Source organism: Schistocerca gregaria, chromosome 1 (assembly GCF_023897955.1).
Source record: "Schistocerca gregaria isolate iqSchGreg1 chromosome 1, iqSchGreg1.2, whole genome shotgun sequence".
NCBI lineage: Eukaryota > Metazoa > Arthropoda > Insecta > Orthoptera > Acrididae > Schistocerca > Schistocerca gregaria.
In genome coordinates, this window is record NC_064920.1 from 681,514,312 (window position 1) to 681,540,286 (window position 25,975).

Below are 25,975 nucleotides of genomic sequence, written 5' to 3' on the forward strand. Positions count from 1 at the left end.
AGTTGAGGGAATATGTTGGTCCAGACTATAATCACATAGAATGTGGGCAAAAGTCAGCTGTCACTAGGAATCTTTAGACTTTAGTCAATTGACACTAGCAGGTTGAGGTTATGTTGTCTGTTGTTGCCTGAGAAACAATGAAGAGAAAGATAGCTACAGAAAAGGTGTATTTGATTTGTAAACACAGACGTAACATGGCCATAATTATAGTGATGTTTGTGATCTGTTTGTGGAACATTTTCCAAACATCCAACATCTATCTTGTAATGAGACTGATCAGTTCACCTCCTTCTTATTGTCACATGGTGAACAATCTGATTCATATTAGTTTACAACTTGATCCAAAGAGACTGTAATTGTAATTTTGAATTTACGGCAATTTTGATGTTATAGCCAATATGATCTTATGTTTTATAAAAATAAATAAAGCATGATGTTAACATAAGATTGATTATTTTATGGCAAACTGAATTATTTCTGTAGATCTGATGAAGTATTTTTGTTGTAGTACATTCTTAGAGTAATCATTTAAAGCTGATTCATGAAACTTTCTTAACAGACTTTCCTGTGATAGGTCAGTTGCCTCAGTATCTCTGTGACACTTCCTCACAGATTAAACAAATTTGTGACCATTCATATTGTCCTTCTCTGAATATGTTCAGTATGTCCAGGAAATAAAAACGATGGATTACGATGAACCACCAGGCACAAGACAGCATCCAAACAACATATGAATGATTTTTTATGGCCCAATCTACTGCAGAGGAATAGAACCAAGAAGAAGTTCAGGGCTCCCAGGAGATGAAAATCAAGACAGAAATGAAAAGAACACTAGAGTCTACTACATCTACATATATACTCCGCTAGCCACCAAGTGGCGTGTGGCGGAGTGCACAATTCGCACCAAAGTCAAATTCCCCCCCCCTGTTCCACTCGCGGATCGCATGAGGGGAAAACAACTGTCTGAACGCCTCAGTACAAGCTCTTATTTCCCTTATCTTTGAATGATGATCATTACATGATTTGAAAGAGTTGGTGGTAGTAAAATATGAGCTTCATCCTCGGTGAAGATTGGATTTCGGAATTTAGTGAGCAGCCCCTTCTGTTTAGCGCATTGTCTATCTGCAAGTGTGTCCCACTTCAAACTTTCTATGAGATTTGTAATGCTCTTGTGATGGCTAAATATACCAGTCATGAATCTTGCCACTCTTCTTTGAACCTTCTCAATTTCTTGAATCAGACCCAACTGGTAAGGGTCCCGTACAGAAGAACAATACTCTAAGACTGGACAAACTAACGTATTGTAAGCTAATGCCTTTGTTGAAGGACTTCATCGCTTCAGGATTCTACCAATAAACTGCAATCTAGAGTTCACCTTACCTGTTACTTGTATAATCTGATCATTCCACTTGAGATCATTTCGAATACTCACACGAAGATACTTGACTGATGTTATCGCTTCTGAAGACTGATCATTTATTTTGTATTCATACATTAATGGGGATTTTTGCCTTGTTATACACAGCAGGTTACATTTACTAATATTGAGAGATAACTGCCAGTCATTAAACCACACATTTATTTTCTGCAAATCCTCATTGATTTGTTCACAACTTTCGTGTGATACTACTTTCCTGTAGACTACAGCATCATCAGCAAACAGTCTAAGGCCACTGTCAATGCCATCAACCAGATCGTTATTTAAATTGTAAAAAGCATAGGACCTATTACGCTACCCTGGGGCACACCTGAAGTTTCTGTTGAAGTTACCACGTTCACGACAACATACTGCTCCCTGTCTGTTAGAAAACTTTCTATCCAACTGCATATGTCACTGGATAGACTGGAAGTACACACTTTTTGTAGCAAGCAACAGTGCGGAACTGAGTGTACGCCTTTCGAAAGTCGAGAAATATGGAATCAACCTGGGAGCCGGTATCTAGAGCCTGTTGTATATCATGCACAAAGAGGGCCAGCTGTGTCTCGCATGACCGCTGTTTCCTAAAACCATGCTAGTTTCTGCAGATGAGCTTCTCAGAGTATAGAAAGGTCATTATGTCTGAACACAAAATATGTTCCATGATTCTACAACAAATCGATGTCAGTGAAATTGGCAGGTGCATCCAACTTTTTACACTTTTTATAGATTGCTATGACCTGGTCCTTCTTCCAGTCCCATGGAACTTTCCACCATTCCAATGACCTCTGATAGATGATGGTAAGAATGGTGCTATATTTGTAGCATAGTCAACATATAATCTTACGGGGATACTGTCTGAGCCAGATGCCTTTCTGGTGTTTAAGGATCTTAACTGTTTTACAATCCCAGATACACTAAACACTATGTCAGCCATCCTTTCGTTTGTTCGATAATTGAAAGGGGGAATGGTGCTGCAGTCCTCTACTGTAAATCAGTTTTTGAAAGCTAGTTTTAGAATTTCAGCCTTCTGTTTATCATCATCATTTACATTACCCGTACTGTCAGCAAGAGAAGGTATTGAATTATTTGTAGCGTTCATAGATTTTACATATGACCAAAATTTTTTGGTTTTTTTTTTAGAATCTGCAGATAAAATATTGCTTTCAGATTCATTAAAAGAATCTCTCATTGTTCTTCTGACAATGGCTTTCATTTCGCATAATTTCTGTTTGTCAGCAGGGCAGTGACTATGTTTAAAATGACTGCAAAATTCTCTGATTTCTCAGCAACTTCCTAATATGTTTGTTGTACCAAGGTGATCCTTTCCCTCTCCTATACTTTTGTTAGGCACATACTTCTGCCTGTCTGGACCTTGCTGAAGGAGCAGCCACTATCCTGGCAGAAGGTGCAGTCTGATCTGGCTCAGCCCCCCCCCCCCCCCCTCCTCCTCCAGCATCAGATAGCACACTGAATCTAGCCTTCAGACTTGAGGCTCGAGACCTTGACACAGTCTGCCACCCACACTCATGTGAGAGTAGGCCAGCTGGCTCAGTCACACCTGAGGTCAGCTCAGTGACAGAGAGCTGTGACATCCCCCGCCCCCCTACACATCTAGTACAGCAGAGGCTGCCCCAGGCACCCAATCCCCACCGCACCTCAAGGTGGCACTCTGGAGCTTGTTGACTGTGGCAAACAAAGCTTCCAGCTGCGTTTGGACTTTGGCCAACTCCTCCTGCATCTGCACATAACAGACACAGTCCCTATCCATCTAGCTAATAACTGATTTACTATAAAAAAAACTTAAGAAAACCTACTGTCACAAAAGGTTAGCAGCTACACTCTAGTTGGCAGAAAGGACACTCAATAACGAAAATAAAAATTTACCGTAGAAGCGAGATCTGGTGCTTATTTTCCTGCTACGGGCTATTTAGTGAATACAGTGACCTACAGTAAACTGCTAGGGGCTATCTAGTGAATATTATAAATGAATTACACAGTGACCTATGGTAAGCTACACCTACTAATTATCCCTTGTATTTGAAATTTAAACAAGCATTTACATACAAGCGAAAGTGACCTAATAAAACTATAAAAACTGCTACCTTAAATGTACTAAGTCTAAATGACACTAATAAACATAAACACTGGGTATTGTACACTGACATATGCAGGTACAAAACAAAACCTAACAGCGGCTTTCATTTCACATAATTTCTGTTTGTCAGCATACCAGGCAAGAACTCTCAAATATCATAATGTACATGACTTAACCAGTAACCTGTATGAGGCAGAGATCCTTTTCACTATTACATTGAAGGAGATTTCAATTTTGTGTGTAACTCAACACTGGTTGCAAGAAATACAAAAAATGTGCAGCTGAGATTTCAGACTTACAGTTGATCAGCAGCTTTTGCAGATAAAGATAAAGGGGGGGGGGGGGGTGAAACATGTATATATGTAAGAACACGTATTAAATAAATGGAAGTTAGGTTTAAAAATGTCTGCTGTACTGAAAATGATTTTGAATATTATTTATGTGAACTAACAGAAAGGAAAATTATAGTTGCAGAATACCCCCCTATATGGAAAGTTTGAATTGTTCTCTGAAAGTTTGGAAAATCTTCTGAAGTGTCTAAATAGTTAGGCAAAATACATAATTATGCTTGGGGACTTCAATTTTAATTTTAAGGAGAACTGTAAAAAGGGCAGAAACTGGTTAATCTACTAAAAACATGCAATATGGTTATATGTGCAGAAGATACCACCAGATTTGGCAGCAAAAGTGAAAATACTCATCAATAAATCAAAATGTGGCTTTAAATCTGAGGTATTGGACACCGGTTCCTCTGATTAGCAATTAAACTGACTTAAGAGAAATCTCATGAGAAAAGCGACAACAAGAGACATATTGAGAGAAGATTGATTAATGATGACAGTGTTAGGGTCTGTAATCTCATGTTAAAAAATGTAAACTGGAACAGTGAAATCAGTAGTTCTGTAGATATAAAATTCAACAAGTTCTTGTCAAATTATAAATACTGTTATAATATTTCATTCCCTCTGAAGAGAACAAAAATATTTAAAAAATCAAATTCATGGATAACAAGTGAAATCAAAGAGTCATCATAAAGTCTTAGAATGCTATATAAGTGTGCAAAGCAAAGTACTATCTTGAAACCATATGTAAAGTGTTATAGGAAAAAGCATAGGGCTGCTTTAGTTGCTGCTAAAAATAAGTACATTGATTCATATATCAGAAAGGGGAACAACAAAATGAAATCAATATGGAAAGTTATTGATAATCATACAGGCAAAATCATCCTAAAACACAGAAGTGAAATTGTTGGTGATCCATTTCTAATAGCTAATATATTTAATTATCATTATAGTAATGTAGCCCAAAACCTGATCACAGGTAAATATAATCCAAAGGCAAAGGTAATAACTGCAGTAAATGAAAGGGCAATGTACCTATCTCCTGTAACACCGGAAGCAGTACAAAGGGCTACCAGTAAACTAAAGAGTAAATGACCTGTGGATTTGGTGGTATTCCTGACAAAATTATTAAATATTGTACTGATAATGTTGTCTCTCAGATTGTGGACATAATGGCTCCTTTGTAACTGGTGTGTTTCCAAGTAAACTAAAGCAGTCAGCAGTAATACCAGTTAATAAAAGTGGTGAGAAGTTTGACATTAAAAATTTCAGATCACTATCATTATTATCTGCATTTTCAAAAATAATTGAAGGAATAATGTATGACAGATTGCTAGACTTCCTAAACAAAAATAACATTCTTGTAAATGTGTAGAATGGTTTCAGGAAGGCAAGTCCATGCAAAATGCTCTCTTCAGTTTCCTAAAACTTGTTTACAAGACTATTGAGGACAAGGAACTGATCTGTGGGTTGTTTTTCGATCTTTCCGAAGCATTGATCATATAAATCATAATCTGATACTGTTAAAACTATATAACTACAGTGCCTGTGGTGTTTCTTAGAGTGGTTCAAGTCATATTTAACTGATAGGAAACAAAGAGTGCAAATGTCCAGGATGGTAATGTGTACAATTCTGAATATAAAACAGTTGGCTGATACTATATTATTTGCTGATGATACCAGCTTCTTTATAAAAGGGAAGAATGATTAGAGGACACAGCAAAAAAATCAGCAAAACAGAAGTGGCTAAAAATGGCTTAAAGGTTACTGTCTAGTTGTCAATGACAAGAAAACTGTATGCAAGAACTTCAACCATATAAGGAACAAATATAGGACTAATGTAAAATTCACAATATTGATTAGCCAAATTCAGCATAAGAATCACATAAAATCCATAGATTATGGGTAGATAAGCATCTATGATGGGAAAAAATATGTAGAAATGCTTGACTCAAAATTAAGCAATTACTATTACATATTGAGAATGCATAAATATTGTTGCAATGCTGAAACAGTGTCAAGTCCTTATTATGTATACTAGCATCGTCTACTGTGGTATGGTATAATATTCTGAGGAAATACCTCTTTTGCAAAGCAGTCTTTTAAACTCCAAAAGAAACCTGTAAGATTAATAAGTGATGTTGCTTACAGAGAATCATGTAGAGGTAGCTTTAAGAAATTAAAAATCATGATCTTACCATCTATATTTATATTTGAAAGTCTCTGCTTCATTAAAAACCACCAAGTGTCAGCTTTGAATGGTGAGTTCTACAATTATCAAACAAGGAACATGGATGACTATCAGAGGGATGTGCACAGAAGATCAATATATAAGAAAAGTGTTGTTTACAAAAGACAAATTCTCAACAGTGAATTTCCAGATAACACAAAACATACCAACCATTAATACATTTATAAAAGAACTAAAAAAAATCTACAAATAAACAACAGCATTAGTGAATACCTGGAATTCTGCTCAAATTCCTAGGTCTGCCCCATAATTTCTCTAAACAACAGTTTATAATTATCAAAGTATTTGATCAGTGTAAGTATCTAATTATGCACCTAACTTTTCTGCCATTGTTGCTATCTGATTTAACTGGTATTTAATAGTTTTGGCAAAATCAATCGAGGTGTTTTGCTAGCTTTTATTATATGTGTATGTACGTAGAGAATTTTATAATCTAATTATGCAGAATAATGTTTCTGTTATAAAGAAGTGTTAATAAGAATGATAAGATTTTGTACATGATGTAAAGATATAATATTTTATACTGTTTTGTACTTTGATAAGTCCAATATCATGAATGTGATAATATGGGCACTAAATAAATAAACCCTCTGCTAGTTCTATCTGTGATGGGTCCCACACACTTAAAAATATTCCAGAACTGGTTACATGAGTGATTTGTAAGCAACCTCCTTTGAAGACTGATTGCAGTTCCCCAGTATTCTACCAATAAGCCAAAGTCTACCATCTTTTTTACCCATGACTGATCCTATGTGATCATTCCATTTCACATCTGTACAAAGTGTTAAACCCAGGTATTTGTATGATTGTATGAGTTGGCCAATTCCAACAGTGACTCATAGTCATACGATACTAAGTTCTTTTGGTTTTGTGGAGTGCCAAATTTTACATTTCTGAACATTTAGAGCAATTTGCCAATCTCTGCACCATGTTGAAATCTTATGAAGATCTGACTCAATAATTACACAAGCGGTGGCAGAACACTCATAAATGAAGGTTGTAATAAAGTAAGTGACTCCTTCTTCAGGCAGCAGCATTGAAGGGGAAGGAAGAAGGGTGAAGGAAAAGGACTGGAGAGATCTAGGGAAGGGACAGATTTTGGAAAAGTCACCCAGAACCACGGGCCATGGAAGACTTAATGGATGGGAAAAGAAGGAAGGCTGACTGTTGGGGACTGCACCAGATGAGATTTGAAAACCTGAGACTTAAAAGTGGAAGACAGGGTGTTATGCAAGACAGAGATCACTGCTAAAATGTCATGTACAAGATAATAAGAGTGAAATTCTAAGTGCATTGTACATAACACAGGTGGGTGGGGAACAGCAAAAAATAGACATGTAAGAGAATGAAAGATGTAGAAAACTAAAATGGAGTAAAGAAAGGAGTAGTTACTGTGAAAAAATTTTGAGAAATTAACATAAATTAAGGCCAGGTGGGTCACAAGAACTAAGGAAATGTTGTAACGCTAGTTCCCACCTGAGGAGTTCTGGGAAACTGGTGTCTGGGTGAAGAACCCAGATGGTCCATGTGGTGAAGCAGGCACTGAGGTCATGACTGCGCAGTTGTAGAGCATGCTCTGCAACAGGATACTGTGTGTTTCCAGTATACACCCTCTGCCTATGCTCATTCATCCTAACTGACAATTTAGTGGTAGTATGTTGTTGTTGTGGTCTTCAGTCCCGAGACTGGCCCAATGCAGCTCTCCATGCTACTCTATCCTGTGCAAGCTGCTTCATCTCCCAGTACGTACTGCAGCCTACATCTTTCTGAATCTGCTTAGTGTATTCATCTTTTGGTCTCCCCCTACGATTTTTACCCTGCACGCTGCCCTCCAGTACTAAATTGGTGATCCCTTGATGCCTCAGAACATGTCCTATCAACCGGTCCCTTCTTCTTGTCAAGTTGTGCTACAAACTCCTCTTCTCCCCAATTCTATTCAATACGTCCTCATTAGTTATGTGATCTACCCATTTAATCTTCAGCATTCTTCTGTAGCACCACATTTCGAAACCTTATATTCTTTTCTTGTCCAAACTATTTATTGTCCATGTTTCACATCCATACATGGCTACGCTCCATACAAATACTTTCAGAAACGACTTCCTGACACTTAAATCTATACTCAATGTTAACAAATTTCTCTTCTTCAGAAATGTTTTCCTTGCCATTGCCGGTCTACATTTTATATCCTCTCTACTTCGACCATCATCAGTTATTTTGCTCCCCAAATAGTAAAACTCATTTACTACTTTAAGTGTCTCATTTCCTAATCTAATTCCCTCAGCATCACCTGAGTTAATTCGACTACATTCCATGATCCTCGTTTTGCTTTTGTTGATGTTCATCTCATATCCTACTTTCAAGACACGGTCCATTCTGTTCAACTGCTCTTATAAGCCCTTTGCTGTCTCTGACAGAATTACAATGTCAAAGGGCGAACCTCAAAGTTTTTATTTCTTCTCCATGGATTTCAATACTTACACTGAATTTTTCTTTTGTTTCCTTTACTGTTTGCCCAATATACAGATTGAATAACTTCGGGGATAGGCTACAATCCTGTCTCACTCCCTTCCCAACCAATGCTTCCCTTTCATGCCCCTTGACTCTTATAACTGCCATCTGGTTTCTGTACAAATTGTAAATAGATTATCGCTCCCTGTATTTTACCCCTGCCACCTTTAGAATTTGAAAGAGAATATTCCAGTCAACATTGTCAAAAGCTTTCTCTAAGTCTACAAATGCTAGAAACATAGGTTTGCCTTTCCTTAATCTTTCTTCTAAGATGAGGCGTAAGGTCAGTATTGCCTCATGTGTTCCAACATTTCTATGGAATCCAAACTGATCTTCCCCGAGGTCAGCTTCTACCAGTTTTTCCATTCATCTGTAAAGAATTCGCGTTAGTATTTTGCTGCCGTGACTTATTAAACTGATAGTTCGGTAATTTTCACATCTGTCAACACCTGCTTTCTTTGGGATTGGTATTATTATATTCTTCTTGAAGTCTGAGTGTACTTCACCTGTCTCATACATCTTGCTCACCAGATGGTAGAGTTTCGTCATGCCTGGATCTCCCAAGGCTGTCAGTAGTTCTAATGGAATGTTGTCTACTCCCGGGGCCTTGTTTCCACTTAGGTTTATCAGTGCTCTGTCAAACTCTTCATGCACTATTATATCTCCCATTTTATCTTCATCTACATCATCTTTCATTTCCATAATATTGCCCTCAAGTACATCACCCTTATATAGACCCTCTATGTACTCCTTCCACCTTTCTGCTTTCCCATCTTTGCTTAAAATTGGGTTTCCATCTGATCTCTTGATATTCATACAATTGGTTCTCCTTTCTCCAAAGGTCTCTTTAATTTTCGTGCAGGCAGTATCTATCTTACCCCTAGTGAGATAAGCCTCTACATTCTTACATTTGTCCTCTAGCCATCCCTTCTTAGCCATTTTGCACTTCCTGTCGATCTCATTTTTGAGACATTTGTATTCCTTTTTGCCTGCTTCATTTACTGCATTTTTATATTTTCTCCTTTCATCAATTAAATTCAGTATTTCTTTGGTTACCCTTTTCTTTTTACCTACTTGATACTCTGCTACCTTCACTACTTCATCCCTCAAAAGCTACCAATTCTTCTTCTACTGTATTTCTTTCCCCCATTCTTGTCAATTGTTCCCTTATGCTCTCCCTGAAACTCTGTACAACTTCTGGTTTAGTCAGTTTATCCAGGTCCCATATCCTTAAATTCCCACCTTTTTGCAGTTTCTTCAGTTTTAATCTACAGTTCATAATCAATAGATTGTGGTCAGAGTCCACATCCGCCCCTGGAAATGTCTTACAATTTAAAACCTGGTTCCTAAATCTCTGTCTTACCATTATATAATCTATCTGAAACCTAAATCTCTGTCTTACCATTATATAATCTATCTAAAACCTGTCAGTATGACCAGGTTTCTTCCATGTATACAACCTTGTTTTATGATTCTTGAATCAAGTGTTAGCTATGATTAAGTTATGCTCTAAGCAAAATCCTACTAGGCAGCTTCCTCTTTCATTTCTTACCCCCAGTCCATATTCACCTACTACATTTCATCTCTTCCTTTTCCTACTATCGAATTCCAGTCACCCATAACTATTAAATTTTCGTCTCCCTTTACTATCTGAATAATTTCTTTTATGTCATCATACATTTCTTAAATTCCTTCATTATCTCCAGAGCTAGTTGGCATGTAAACTTGTACTACTGTAGTAGCCATGGGATTCATGTCTATCTTGGCCACAATATGGCATTCACTATGCTGTTTGTAGTAGCTTACCAACACTCCTATTTTTTATTCATTATTAAACCTACTCCTGCATTACCCCTACTTGATTTTGTATTTATAACCCTGTATTCACCTGACCAGAAGTCTTGTTCCTTTTGCCAATGAACTTCACTAATTCTCACTATATCTAACTTTAATCTATCCATTTCCCTTTTTAAATTTTCTAACCTACCTGCCCGATTAAGAGATCTGACATTCCACACTCTGATCCATAGAACGCCAGTTTTCTTTCTCCTGATAATGACGTCCTCTTGAGTAGTCTCCACCCAGAGATCCAAATGGGGCACTATTTTACCTCCGGAATATTTTACTCAAGAGGACGCCATCAACATTTAACCATACAGTAAAGCTGCATGCCCTTGGGAAAAATTACTGCCGTAGTTTCCTCTTGCTTTCAGCCGTTCGCAGTACCAGCACAGCAAGGCTGTTTTGGTTAGTGTTACAAGGCCAGATCAGTCAGTCATCCAGACTGTTGCCCCTGTAATTACTGAGAAGGCTGCTGCCCCTCTTCAGGAACCACACGCTTGTCTGGCCTCTCAACAGATGCCCCTCCATTGTGGTTGCACCTACGGTATGGCTATCTGTATCGCTGAGGCACGCAAGCCTCCCCACCAACGGCAAGGTCTATGGTTCATGGGTGGGGGTGGGGGGTGGGAGGGAGTGGTAGTAATGCGGATGTAAAAGGATGAACAGTATTTACATAACAGCTGGTATATGACTTGTGTCATTTTATATGTAGATCTCCCTTTGATAGTACATGTTTAGCCAGTTATAGGGCTAGGATAGCTGGTGGTAGGAGAGTGTGTAGGGCAAGTCTTGCAGTGGGATGGTTACGGGGGTAGGAGCGATAGGGTAGAGAGAGGTGGGTGCAGAAGAAGTATTTGGTCTGACAAGAATGTTGTGGAGATTGGGAGGGTGACAGAAAGCTATTCTAGTTGTGGTGGGCAGAATCTCAGACAAAATAGATCTCACTAGAGGGAATGATTTTAGGAAGTCATGGGCTTGTCGAAACAGCTGATTAATACATTCCAGACAGGATAATACTGAGTGACCAGTAGTGTACTCTGAAGTTGTTTTTTGGAGGGATCAACGGTACCAGGATTGGATGTGATAGCCCAGGGAATCTGCTTTTGAACTACGCTAGTGGGATAATAATATCCAGCGAAGGCTTAGGTGAGAATGGTAGTGTATTACTGTAAAGAGTCTTCACCTGAACAAATACATTTGTCTTGAATGCCGAGGCTGTATGGGAGGGAATGTTTGACATTACAAACTTCTTTTATATATGTGTTCTGCTGCCACATGGTGAGTGGATTTTTTACCTATCCATAGCCATTACATTGTCAAACCCTACTTTCAGTCTTTGTTGTCATCTGTCTTATTCAAACTACTGTCTGTTTTCTACCTTATGTGCTAATCCATTTGTTTATTATCTGCATACCAATATAAGTCAACACTTTTCCCCTACATCTTTTCTAGTAGTCTACCAGTTTCTGTGCACATAGACAGGTCCACTTTTAATTACGAATTTGCATACAACAATTCCACTGCTATTTACAAATTTTCCTATAACAATTTACGGTTCACCTCACTCCAGGGCCTTCTCATGATCATCTTTCGCCGATTTATTAGTAAATTTGGCAGCTATTTTCTTTTCTGCCTTCCACTAACCTAGTTAATACATAATTCCTTCACATTTCTGTGCATTTGTTTTTCGACAAACTACTCTGATTGACTTTTAGTGCCGTCTCCTACATTACTTTAATTGCCAAATTAAGTAGTTTATGCCAGCCAGTGTGGCTGAGCGATTCTAGGCCCTTCAGTGACCGCTACAATTGCAGGTTCGAATCCTATCTCGGGCGTGGTTGCGTGTGATGTCCTTAGGTTAGTTAGGTTTAAGTAGTTTTAAGGGGACTGATGACCTCAGATGTTAAGTCCCATAGTGCTCAGAGCCATTTTAACCTTTTTGAGCCATTATGCAGTTTACATTTTCTTCTAAGACTTTTGTTTTCTGTTTACCCAGTATTTCTTTTATCCGCCCTCTACTTATCTTTTTTGCCACTCCCATGATTTGTAACACTCCAAAACATCCTTTCTTGTTGTGATGAAGCCCCTCACATAGTATATCTGTTCTTCTCAAAAACATGCTTTTGCACTATCAAAACTAAGGTCCCACATTCTGTTTCTTGAAACCTGCTTGTCCCTTGGAGTTACTCCAAAAGACCTAATATTGAAAGTCCCTGTTTATGGATGAAATCCTGTTCTACACCAGGCTCTTTTACATTTCAAATACAGCAATCTCTTGCTTTTATCTGCCTAATCTGTGACATATATAGCTCATCAGCCAATTTCCATTCCATCAGACTTCTCTCCTTCTACAAAATCCTGCTGTTATCTGCCCCTCATGTTTCCTTTGATGGTATCATCTGCCAAGCCAACTTCAACTTGGGACAACATGCCAGACCTCACCTCAGAAAACTATCCCACCTTCTCCTAAACTATCTGAACAGTGGCATTTCCCTTCTTGTCCCTCTGCAACTCCCTCAACAGTCACATCAACCACCACTCCTCTCCTACAAATCAAGCTTGGTCAACCTTCTTAAAATCCCACAGTCTTTGCCGCTACCTTCCAGACCAGTAATCCAGTAATAACTCATAATCACAAGAGCCAGTCACAATGATACAGTGTTCACAACCTCTTGTCTAAAGCACTCTTCCCTCCTGAGTTATCTGTATTATCCAAGGATCTCACTTTTAGCCCTAAACTTGCATTTGATCGTGCTGCATTGGTGAAGGACCTACTTTCCTTCATATGTAATTCAACTGGAAATTTCACTCTGCAATCCAATGCCAAACCTATCCAACAGCAAACTTGACATTGAACCCTGCCTTGAACAGTTCGAGCCATGATCCCAACTCAATCCACCACCACTACCTCAAAATCATCCCTTCCAAGCCTTTCAAGAATTCCTCACATCCAGCATTGCTTCACAACCCTGCATCAGGTCCCTACAACTTGGCCCTAACATGTTCTCTGCACAACTCCAGGCTCTATATCCCCCAAGAGCTGATGATTTCATCACTATCCTCCCAGCTGACAAAGGATCTCTCACTGTGACACTTGACCATAAGAAATATGTTAGTGAAGGTCTATGCCAGCTGTCTGACAACTCTACATACAGTATTTGCTATCAAGATCCCATCCCTATATACTATCAAAGTTGTGCAACGACACATGTCATATACCAACTGTTGTGTAAACACTGTTCAAGCGTTTTACATGGGCATGACTACCACCAAATGAACAGTTAGGATGAATGGGCATAGGCAGAGGGTGTATCTTGGCAACACACAATATCCTATTGCAGTACATGCTCCACAACATGACAATCGTGACCTCGTTGCCTGTTTCACCACACAAACCATCTGGATTCTTCCCCCAGATTCCAGTTTCTCAGAACTCCACAGGTGGGAACTAGTGCTAAAACAAGTCTTCAGTTCTTGCAACCTGCCTGGCTTTAATTTATGTTAATTTCTTCCATCTCAACATTTCTTCACGGTAACTACTCCTTTCTTTACTCCAGTTTAGTTTTCTACACCTTTTTATTTTCTTACATGTTTATTTTTCACTGTCCCATCCCACCTCTGTTATGTACAATGCACTTAGTTTTTCACTCTTATTAACTTGTACACAACGTTTTAGCAATAATTACTGTCTTGCATATTACCCTGTCTTCCATCTTTAAGCCTCAGGTTTTCAAATCTTGTCCAGTGCAGTCCCCAACAATCAGTCTTTCATTCTCATCCTGTTTAGCAAGTCTCTCTTGACCCGTGCTTCTGGGTGACTTTTCTGAAATCTATCCCTTTTCCTAGACCTTTCCAGTCCTTTACCTTCACCCCTATTCCTTCCCCTATAATTCTTCTGCCTGAAGAAGAAGCCACAGGTTCTGAAAGCTTGAATAATTACAACCTTCTTTTATGTCTGTGTTCTCCTGCCATTTGGTGAGTACATTTTTTATCTATCCATATACAACAAAGAGCCAAACAAACTGGTAGGTATATAGCAACCCTCTAAGCATGCAGAAGTGCTGCAGCATGACATGACATGGACTCAGGTAACACCTGGAGGGAATTGACAACATAAACCCTGCAGGGCTGTCCAAAAATTCGTAAGAGTATGAGGAGATAGATATATCTTCTGAACAGCATGTTCAAGGCATCTCAAATACGCTCAATAATTTTCACCTCTGGGGAGTTTGGTGGCCAGTGGAAATGTTTTTTAAACTCAGGAGAGAGTTCCTGGAGCCACTCTGTAGCAACTCTGGACGTATGGGGGTGTTGCATTCCCCTGCTGGAATTGCCCAAGTCCGTCAGAATGTACCATGGACATGAATGGATGCAGATCATCAGACAGGATGCTTACATATGCGCTACCTGTCAGAATCATATCTAGACATATCAGATGTCCCATATCATACCAACTACACATGCCCCATTACACAGTTTCCATCATCTTCAACAATCCCCTGGGTCCATGGATTCATGAGGTTCCCTCCATACCTGCACACGTCCATCTGCTCCATACAATATATAATTAGAAATGAGACTTGTCTGACTAGGCAACATGTTTCCAGTCATCAACAGTCCAATGTCGGTGTAGACAGACCCAGGCGAGGCGGAAAGCTTTGTGTCATGCAGTGGGTCTTCGGCTCCAAAAGCCCATATCAATGACGTTTTGTAGAATGGTTCACATGTCGACAGTTGCTGATGGTCCAGCATTGAAATCTGCAGCTATTTGTGGAAGGGTTACACTTCTGACATGTTGAACAATTCTCTTCAGTTGTCGTTGGTCCTGTTCTTGGAGGATCTTTTTCTGACCACAGCAATGATGAAGATTTGATGTTTTACTGGATTCCTGATATTCACAGTACACTCATGAAATGGCCATATGGGAAAATCCCCCACTTCATCGCTACCTCGGAAATGCTGTGTCCCACTGCTCATGCACCGACTATAACACCACGATAAAACTTACTTAAATCTTGATAACCTACCACTGCAACAGCAGTAACTGATATAACAATTGCGGCAGACACTTGTTATCTTATATAGTCATTGCCAACCACAGTAACATATTCTGCCTGTTTACATACCTCTTCACTTGAATACACATGCCTATACCAGTTTCTTTGGCGCTTCAGTTTACATTATCCTACCAAAAACTGATTGCTCATATTGGATATCTATGCAGCTCCTTTCAGATAATAATTCGTTATAGGTAACTGCATCATGTGTAAAAATTCTGGTTTTACTATTAATATTGTCTACAAGGTCATTAATATAAAACAGGAGCAGCAATGGTTCCAACACACTTCCATGGAGTACACCTGAAGTTAGTTCTACATCTGACAATAACGCCCCATCCAAGATAACGTGTTCCTTCCTAGTTCTCAATATAGAGACAAATTTCACTTGATACCCCACATGATCGTACTTTAGACAATAATCATAGGTGCAGTACTGAGTGAAAAGCTTTTCGGAAATCAAGAAATACTGTATCTACCAGTCTACTTTGATACCAAGCATTCAGTATGTCATTAGAGTTGGGTTTCACATGATCAATGTTTTTGAAATCCATGCTGGTTGCCACTGAGGTGGTCATTCTGTTCAAGATGCCTCATTATGTTTGAGCGCAGAATATGTTCTACGATTCCACTACTAGCTGATGGATGGATATTAGACAGTAATTTTGTGGATCATTCCTACTACCCTCCTTGTAGACAGGTGTCGCCTGTGATTTTTTCCAAGAACTGAGCACAGTTTTCTGTTCAAGGGATCTATGATAGGTTATAGTTAGAAGAGGGGCTAACTCAATCACAAATTAAGTATAGAATATGAGTATAATAGGGATTCCACTGGGCCCTGGAGCTTCGTCCAATTTTAACTTTTTCAGCTGTTCCTCAACACCACTGCACTAACACTTATTTAATTCATCTTTTCAGTTGTACAAGGATTAAATTAGGCAATTCTCCTGAGTGTTCCTTTGTAAAGGGACATTTGAAAATGGATTTCAGAATTTCAACTTTTACTTTGATACCCTCAATTTCAGTTCCAGTCTCATTCGCAAGGGGCTGGACACTAACTTACATCATTTGACAGAATTCTGCTATGGAAGTCATTGAAGACATCATGTATTGCTCTCATGACAGTCAAATGCATTTCATTCACCATCTCTCTTTCTATAGCCCTACGCTTTGTCTTACACCTTTTATGCAGAAATATCTGTATCTTTGGAAGCTTCTTTACAGTAGCTGTATACCATGGAGATTCCCTCCCTTTATAAACTGTTCTACTGGGTATATATCTATCCAGTGCATTGTCATCTACTCTTTTAAACTTGAATCTAAGTTCCTGTACATGCTCCAACCCTGTACTGAAACTTTCAAGTTCCTCATTGAGATATGACACTGCTGATTTTTTATCTGGTTTACTGAATATAGGAAAAATAGGTCAACTGACACAGCAATTTATAACTTTTTAAAACTGATCATAAATTCTGTAGACAAAATTGAATTAAACTGTGGCCTGTTTTTGGACCTGTCTAAGGCTTTTGATGTCATTGACCATAATTTACTGCTACGGGGTTCGTGGAGTAGCACGTGATTGGTTCAAATCCTATCTTTTTAAGAGGTATCAGAAGTTAGAGATACAGCATGCGGGTAAAATCTACTCATTGGTATACCAAAGAGTCAGGTATGGCATGCCATGGGACTCTGTACTGGGGCCATTGCTGTTCTCAATATTTATAAATGATTTTCCAAACCATTTTTCAACAGCAGATGCAGTATTGTTTGCTGACAACACCAGTCTACAAAGATATGATTGAAACTGACTTACTGGAGAGAGTCACAGTAGAGACAGAAGAAGCAAACATGTGGTTTACAAACAACAAATTAATTGAAACTTCCTGGCAGATTAAAACTGTGTGCCAGACCGAGACTCGAACTCGGGACTTTGCCTTTCGCGGGCAACTGCTCTACCAACTGAGCTACCCAAGCATGACTCACGCCCCGTCCTCACAGCTTTACTTCTGCCAGTACCTCGCCTCCTACCTTCCAAACTTTGAGTTTGAGTCTCGGTCTGGCACACAGTTTTAATCTGCCAGGAAGTTTCATATCAGCGCACACTCCGCTGCACAGTGAAAATCTCATTCTGCCAACAAATTAATTGTTAATGAAAGCAGTTTGAATGGACTTCAGACATATAACAAACAAAGTAAAATCTGACCTAACTGTGAAACTTGAGCAGTTTAAGATAGAGCACACACAAAACTTTTAGGATAATGGCTAGATGAATATCTAATCTGGGAGAAACACACAGAAATGTTAAACAAAAAATTAAGTCAGCATTGTTATGTTCTTAGAATCCAAAAAAATTCCTGTAGTGTCTATGCAGTGTTATGTTCATACTTTGCACTCATACATAGCACACTAAGATATGGTATCATATATTGGGGGAATACCAGTTTGGCCAGACACTCATTTGTGCTTCAAAAGAGGGCAATAAGGATAATCAGAGGTATGACATCATGTAAAAAAGGTTTCAAGGCACTACAAATTATGACTCTACCATGTATCTATATTTATGATGTTATATGTTTTATGAAGGCACACCAGGAACATTCTTTGTTAAACAGTCAAGTTTGTAACTACAAAATGAGAAACAGAGACGACTTTCATAGACAAAGTCACACAAAAGCTACATATAAAAAAAGTGTTCTTTATCAAACAAGCTCTACCAAAGGAAATTAAAAGTATACCAAAATTCCACATATTAAAAAAAGAACTTTAAAAAATGTTAATTAGCAAGAGTTTTTATAGTGTCAAGGAATACGTAAATCACCAGTATTCAATATACAGTAGCTTACTTCCTTCATCATAATGACCCAAAATGCTCATTGAAAACTAAATTGTATTCATCTATTATTCTAATTTAACATATTATGAATATTGTTTCATTTTATATGTAATAATATTTTATTTATTGACATATAATTGTAAATCTTTTCATGTCCTATTTTCTATGTAAGGCAATGTATCACAAATCCTATACCATTTTTATAATGATGAGATACAAGAATGCTAAGTAAATAAATAAATCAATATTAATAAATAAATTATCTATCATTATGTTTTGCTGTCAGTGTATGTGATTTGGGTACCATAATGGTATCTTCACAACAATAATGTGTTTATTTTTGTATATTCTGTATTTTATAGCCTACTTATTATTCTTTTTATATCTGTGTGAAAGAATATAGAAGTTAAAGGCCATCCAGAACAAACTGGATGTTAGAATAAAATCATTCAAATTTGTGGATCAGTTGCAATCTTTAATCCTCTGAGTCACAAAACTTCCATTTTGACACTTTCCACTTTAATTCACTGAGCAGCTCAATTCATCTGTTGTGTGCTGTATATCATTTGGCACTATCCTTAATTGTATTAGTTTCCAACATCTTTTCAGTACTGTACATCAAGATACAAGACATTGATATGTTTTCAAACAAGTAAGGGGAAAGCTGCAAACAGTATACATTTGGGGGGGGGGGGGGGGGGCAAAAAAAAAAAAATAATCGGACAATATATTTTCTCTCACATGTATATCATGAAATGGGCATGATGAGGAAATTGGGAACATTAGAGCTTTTATGGAGTTCTTCCAATAAACCATTTATGAATGGGAGAGAAAAGAGAAGAAATAATAGTGACACCAAAGATACTATCAACAAAGTACAGATGTGGATGTAGTGTTGAAAAATGAAACAAAAAAATGGGACTCTGTTTGGTGTTATTTATGTATCTTCCTAGGATATGAGCTTGTGGACAAGAAGTCATACTTATCCTGAGTGACTGTCATAACACAGCTTTTGAAGCTTAATTGTTCCAGTAATTTTAGTTTTTAGAATCTGTTAGTGTTAGTCTCAGGTAAGAGATCAGATCCACCTGGGCTTTCCCATAACATATGTCTACTGTTGCAAACTCATTAATAGTACAAAAGTATGAACAGATATTTTCTTGGAAAAAGAAATTCTAGTCACGATAAAAATTCAGTAAATTAATAAAGAAGAAAATATGGAATATACCTGTTGCAGTAACAAGGAGTGTCCTTACAATATATGAAACCAGAAGAGGGCTTACAGGAAACTTATCTCTTGTAGCATTTAGTAACATCTGAACTGGCACAACAAACTGAAGGCCATATGTGCAGTAAACTCCAAGTGCAATTAGAATCTTTACAGACTGAGCGGCACTGAAATAAAATACATGTAACATTAGTTGAAAGTCTTACACATTGTTGGTTCAAATAATGACAGCTTCAACTGTATAAAAGAGTGATGAACAAAATTACCTGAGGCATGGTATTTTGAGGATGGATAGATTTGCTGGAAGAAATTACTTACAGCTGTTGATTTTGTTATTCCCCCCCCCCCCCTCCCCCTCTCTCTCACTCTCTCAGATGAATGTAAGCACACACTCACACAGAGCACATGCCCACACATCAGCACACATACACTCATACACATGCATGCACACTTACTCACACACGTGCGAACACGCGCGTGCATGCGCCTACACACACACACACACACACACACACACACACACACACACACACACAGAAAGAGAGAGAGAGAGAGAGGGGGGGAGAGAGAGAGGGGGAGAGAGAGAGAGAGAGGGGGGGGAGGGAGAGAGGGAGTCATGTACAAGCTCTCTGGCTCTTCTGTCAGCAACTCGTTGACAGAATATTTGAGGCTACATGTTGCACATTCAATCAAGCCTCAATAATTTTGGGCATTCAATTAAGCCAAAATATTTAAGTATCTTCAGTTAAGTATTTCTTTATATGCCATTATTAACTTCATGCATTTTTTGATGTTAAAAATCTCCTAACCTAGACTTCTAGTCATGCCAACATTTACGGGATGATGACTGAAGACAAAAAGTGTTGAAAGTTTTCTGTTTTATTTCATTATCTGTCTATGACATACAACAACAATGAAACCTGATTTACAAATCTAAAAATTCTTTTAATTTATGGGAGGCACAAACAAAAAAGGTCTGTACCATATTTTGAACACATGAAAGCTTTTAATTTTCTGTTTTATATTTCTGCAATGAATTAGCTTAGCAACCATGTGATGCTGCACAATGGCTGGTCCAGCCACATGGCTGGGAATTCCATGGTGATGCTGTACTGATGAAGGAGACACACCGGCAGTGCCAAACATGGCGGACTTTGTGAAACAAAGTTCGTACAGCAATTAATAGTAGCCAGGTGAATCATGATACCTCAAAAAGAAACATGTACATAACTATTATTTGCATTATGATTCTGATGGTATAATCAGATTTCCAGTATCTTTATTAGTTTAAAGTTTACTATCTGATAATAAATTATACAAGTAACACCCAGCAACGAATTTCCAAAATCTAAACGCTTCATCCCATTGTGTCAATTGACATGTCTTTAGAAAGCTATTGGTGTAAACCTAAATTGGTATAAATTACAGGCTTGTAACTTGAATAGTGCATGAGTTATTTTAGGTCAAAGTGGCCAATTACTATTGATCGCGTCAGCCATAGGTGCTCCACAGTTACACAAAAAAACAGTAGCAGCATGCTTATAAATATATTTATTCATCTATGTCTTTGTTTATATCCGATATATACTATCCATGAAGAAATTTTTTGAATATTTACTGTGTTTTAGAAAGCACAGAGACACTAGGCTACTGGTCTACCTTCTGTTGCTATTCCTTTGATATATGTTTATTTGATTTGTTTAGGTATTGAATGTAGTGTGTTAGTGCGTGTTTATGGTCCAGATGTAGGAATATTTATTTAATTTCAAGTTATTTAAATGTAAATCCAGTATCTGGTATGTGTTTCAATATGTGTGTGAGTGCACGTTGGCTTGGAGACATGGAGGGAGTGCTCTAGCCAGTCACAGTGCTTGTTACTAAGAAAGACGTATGGAGGTTGGGGAGGAGAATCATTTCTGGAGAGGACACAAGGTAGATCTGGGCAGTGCAGCAGTGCAGGAGTATGGCACATGACATGGGAAATGCTGGCCGTGATGGCGCTACGGACGCTCCGTCACGACAGAGACTTGGAACTGTGGAGCGGTTTGTGAGTGGTCGCGGCAGATAGAAATACTTTGGAGTGCCCACTTGTGCACTTGTGAGATTTCCGTGGCTTCTACAGTGAAGAGGTAGTGTGCGTTTAGAAGTGAATATCTCACAAACTGTGTTGTTGTTCATAACTAATCACATGCTGTAGGAATCTATTGTTTCCCTGTTATTCAACTTATATTTTGTTTAATTTCTGGACCATCGGCACCAATAAGTGTTTTGCAGAAATATACCGCATTCTCAAAAGTACTTCTCCTATCATACACATCATTTAAACTCATTAAGATATTACCTGCAGATTTTATTTAATTGCAATCTTTCTTTTATAAATTTATTTGTTACGTTCATAATTCCCAATTGCCAAGTGACAGAAATCTTCGGCCATTTGATTCATGTGTGTATTCTTATCATATACTGTGGACTCAGCAGTATTTGACCTGTAATGCACCAACTACGTATCCCAGCCCCTAGACAATGAAACCAGCCAAAACTTTTAATATTTCAACGTTGAGTCAGAGGGTACATAGTTGAGGGTCACCATATATCATTTCATCATATTATTTGAAAGCCTGAACTAACCAGATCCCACACTGCCTAGCAAGGATTTTGAGCTTCTTCAGTAAATCTGTCATTGCTTTTCTTTTTTGCTTCTCCAATTCATTTCAGCACGTGCTTTTGGCCAGTAAAAAACTGAAGTATAGTTGATCCTTAATGCCAGTATCTGTAGTGGCTTTGACTTTATCATTAAGTAGTCTCACAATCCATTTTACTTTAGCTAATCTAGGGGTAAACCAGCTTTTTGATTTGAGAGTTTTCCACTTGTATTTTGATTTGGCAGTTGAATATCTTTTGGATATTTCTGGAAAATTTTCATCAAATTTGGCTCCAAGGGTATCAAACATAGGCATGAAAGCATCATTTAGTACCAGTTCTTCAGACATCTGATGCAGTCTGTAGAAGCCACTGTAATTTTGAAATCATCTAAACTTTTCTTTGATAACCATACTTCTGAAGAAAGAATTCAAATACAAGCTGGGAATTCATTGTGTACTTACTGAGTTTTTCCGTATCTTCATGATTACAACACTGTGAGCTGCAAGTATAGGGTCAAACACACTTACTTAATTGGTGGACAACTTATCAAAATAAGTTTTGTTGTCAGTTTAGAAAGAGTAGCCTGCATATTTGTAATAGTAAGCTAAACAATGTAATATTTCCAACTCTCAGTTCTGATATAAAAATTTACAGCTTAAACACACAAATTTACATGTCTTATCAAACATTATACAAAAATAACTTGAAGCACCTTTGTAATAATGCTAACACTGTAAGAAATGTACACAAACACTTGTATGATTCTGACAAAAACTATCATAATTTGACATGAAAGCTGTTGGGAAAATTTGTGAAAGTAAAGCTATACCAATCACACTTAAGCAATGTGCATGAAAAATATAAAGAGAAGATTACTGTTGTGCACAAAAATAAAGTAGCACAGTTCATATTGATTAAAAATATAAGAAGCCTCCAGACGAATGAATATGTCTGGAGAAGCAACAGTGATGTTTAAAAAGTTTTAGCTGTTACAAACTATGTAAGAGAGTTTATTTATGCATTAACAATGAACACTTTCTTGACCTTTTAATCTATGCTTTATGAATGAAATGTTGGTTCAAACTGAACATTCAATATCTGAATCTACATGATGACAGGTTTCCTATTGTACAGTGATTAGCAAATGCTTCTGTTTCTATTATGGTTATTGTTTAAGATTAGAGCTATGTTGCAGGATGATTACCACTAGAAAACAAAATATGCTATGATTTTAGTGGTTTACATAAAGTAATTAGCTATGTTATCCTAATCATTTATGCTATCTTGAAAACACTTTTGGGAAAATAATGTCATTTATGCCTTTTCAGTTCCTTTGCTCTCCAGTTATGTAAGTGTTTATGCATGTTTGTGGACACATTTGGTAAAATATTTGATGTTAGACTTACTCTTTTACTATTTGCTATCAGCACTTGAAAAGGACTGCTACGAAAAACTCAATCAATAACGTTTATTTTGCATTAAGAGTGAAATATATTAACCACAGATAATGTTAAATAACTTGTTATCCCATACAAGCCAAGTTTTTGAGGAGAACATTGTGTTCAATGAGAGATGATTAATTTTCAGACTACACAGGCAGAATTTGAAAATGATGTGATAATGATGATGTTTTTCATAATGGTGCTGTTGGTGATGTTGAAGTTAAGTGTAGGGAACTTAATTCTGTATTGTAGTGTCATGTTAGATTATATGCACATTTTGGAAGCTTGTTATAAGAATACTGTGATTATGATGGCTGAAAGAGAAACATTAAAAATAACACTGAATAATTATTGTAATGATAGGTAACTTGGCACAGCAGAATAACAGAATTAGTAGAAGTATTAACTGTGAAGAAATATTTGGAATGTCAGGATGTTGCTGACCATTTGACAACAATACAAATTAAAACAAGTCTGAGAGTATTTGAAAGGGAATTAGATGGAATTTTCAAATGCAATGTTTACAGTGTATTAGTCAAAGGATGATTTTGTTTATGACAATGATGACAGCACTTATTTTCCAACTCAAAATATATTTTTATATATGCATCCATCTATATACACATAATAGTACCATCATTACTATTTCATCTTTACTATCATATTATTAGGATTCACATAGATATTGATCTTAATTACAATTTTGACAGTGAGCTATTTTTTCTTTCTTTTCATTTTCTTGCAGGAATTACTTTCTCAGCAAAAATTCATAATTAGTCTATTTCTCCCAGAAAATAAAACATCTCAAACTAATTAGTGATGTTTCTTGTTGATGACATTACACTCATGTAAAAGATATTATACCAAGCCCAGATGTGAAAAGCACCGACACACTACAGACAAAAATATGATGTACTGCCAAAGACATGGAACTGATTAAGTGAGGAGAAGACAGGTTTTAATGTGACTATGTCTGTACCAATGTTTGCAAAGTGATACCTATTCCTTTTCTTCAAGTGCAAAAGATCATAATTTGCATGTTCATAACTGCTATAAGAAACACTGGTAAATGATGTAAATGTGCAATGAAACATTGTATACCAAATACAAATAATTTTTGTGAAAAACTTGTACACGAAATGTATTTGTATGTAGTATTGTATAATTACCTAACAAAACATTTTCTTACATGATTTTCAAATGTCTGTTTGTTTAGGCAGTTGCATTTACAACCATACTTCTTGGCCACAATGTCTACATATTTTAGATGAATTTCACTTTTAGAAAAGCAAGTGTCTCTTTTATTCTCTACCTATTATTGTGGTGTCAGAATTTTGTTCACATGTTCATGCTTACACAGTCATGGTTGAGCAGTTGTAACAATACTGTTCAATACATATATTTTCTCATCAAGTACTTGAAAACCCAGTAAGCTATAACTTGCACCACAACTACAACTAAAAATTGTATACTTCCTTTGATTTTAAGTAAATGTACATTGACATAGAATTAAGCTGATATAAAAGTAACTATATTCTGAGAAACATAATTATTTTTGTATTACGAATTTACTTCACAGTTTTGTCCATTTGTGAAGTTAAGAATATGCAGATTTAGTATAATAATCGCACTTACTGTTTTCCATAATAGTTCAAAAAGATAAAATCAATAGAAAAAATTGTTTATTTTCATTTCACAAGATATTAATCAAACTGTAAATCTCTGCTCCATTATATTGATTATCTTTGAAGTGAAACTATTACTCTCTCTGTTCTTCTTCACTTAGGATATATGTTACCTTTTCACTGCAAGACACTTGGAAGTTAGCAGTTGTTGTCAAGAAGTGTGTTCATTTGTGAAATCTGATAAATATGGAATAAAATACCTTTGAAGAGAACATAATTACGTATTTGCTGTAAATACTAATGGGAAGAAGCCATGTCTTCAAGTACTCAAAGAAAATGATGAATCCAAAAATTTTATTATATTAGAGGGTACATGAAAAATCTGTTTATAAGCCTCCATTCTCACTTGAATCTGTATAAAAAGTATAGCAGTGTTGCATCTAAATGTGGTGGACTACACACTGTCTGTCTAGCAACAGAAACACCATTTTCAGAGCTTAAAACCATTGGAATAACTACATTTAACAGCATTTTAAATGCTTAAGTCTTAAAGTTGAAGCTCTGTACATAATTCCACAAGTATACGGAGGAAAATAGTTGGCAATCAGCATTCAAGAAGACACGTAATTCTTTAAGAATAGTGTACTGCACGAAATAAAAGACAAAAGTAAGATCCCCAACTAATCT

The 25,975-nt window shown here is 37.1% G+C and overlaps 1 protein-coding gene across 1 annotated transcript in view; it reads right to left on the reverse strand.

The window, feature by feature from the left end:
- Nucleotides 1-25,975, reverse strand: part of LOC126302081 (proton-coupled amino acid transporter-like protein pathetic) — a gene marked incomplete at its 5' end in the record, with an annotated part of 163,857 nt that overhangs the window by 29,872 nt on the left and 108,010 nt on the right. Inside the window, one exon of the mRNA XM_049991721.1 lies at nt 19,579-19,745. Within this exon, the coding sequence (XP_049847678.1) occupies nt 19,579-19,745 (167 nt within the window). The remainder of the gene's footprint in view (nt 1-19,578; nt 19,746-25,975) is intronic.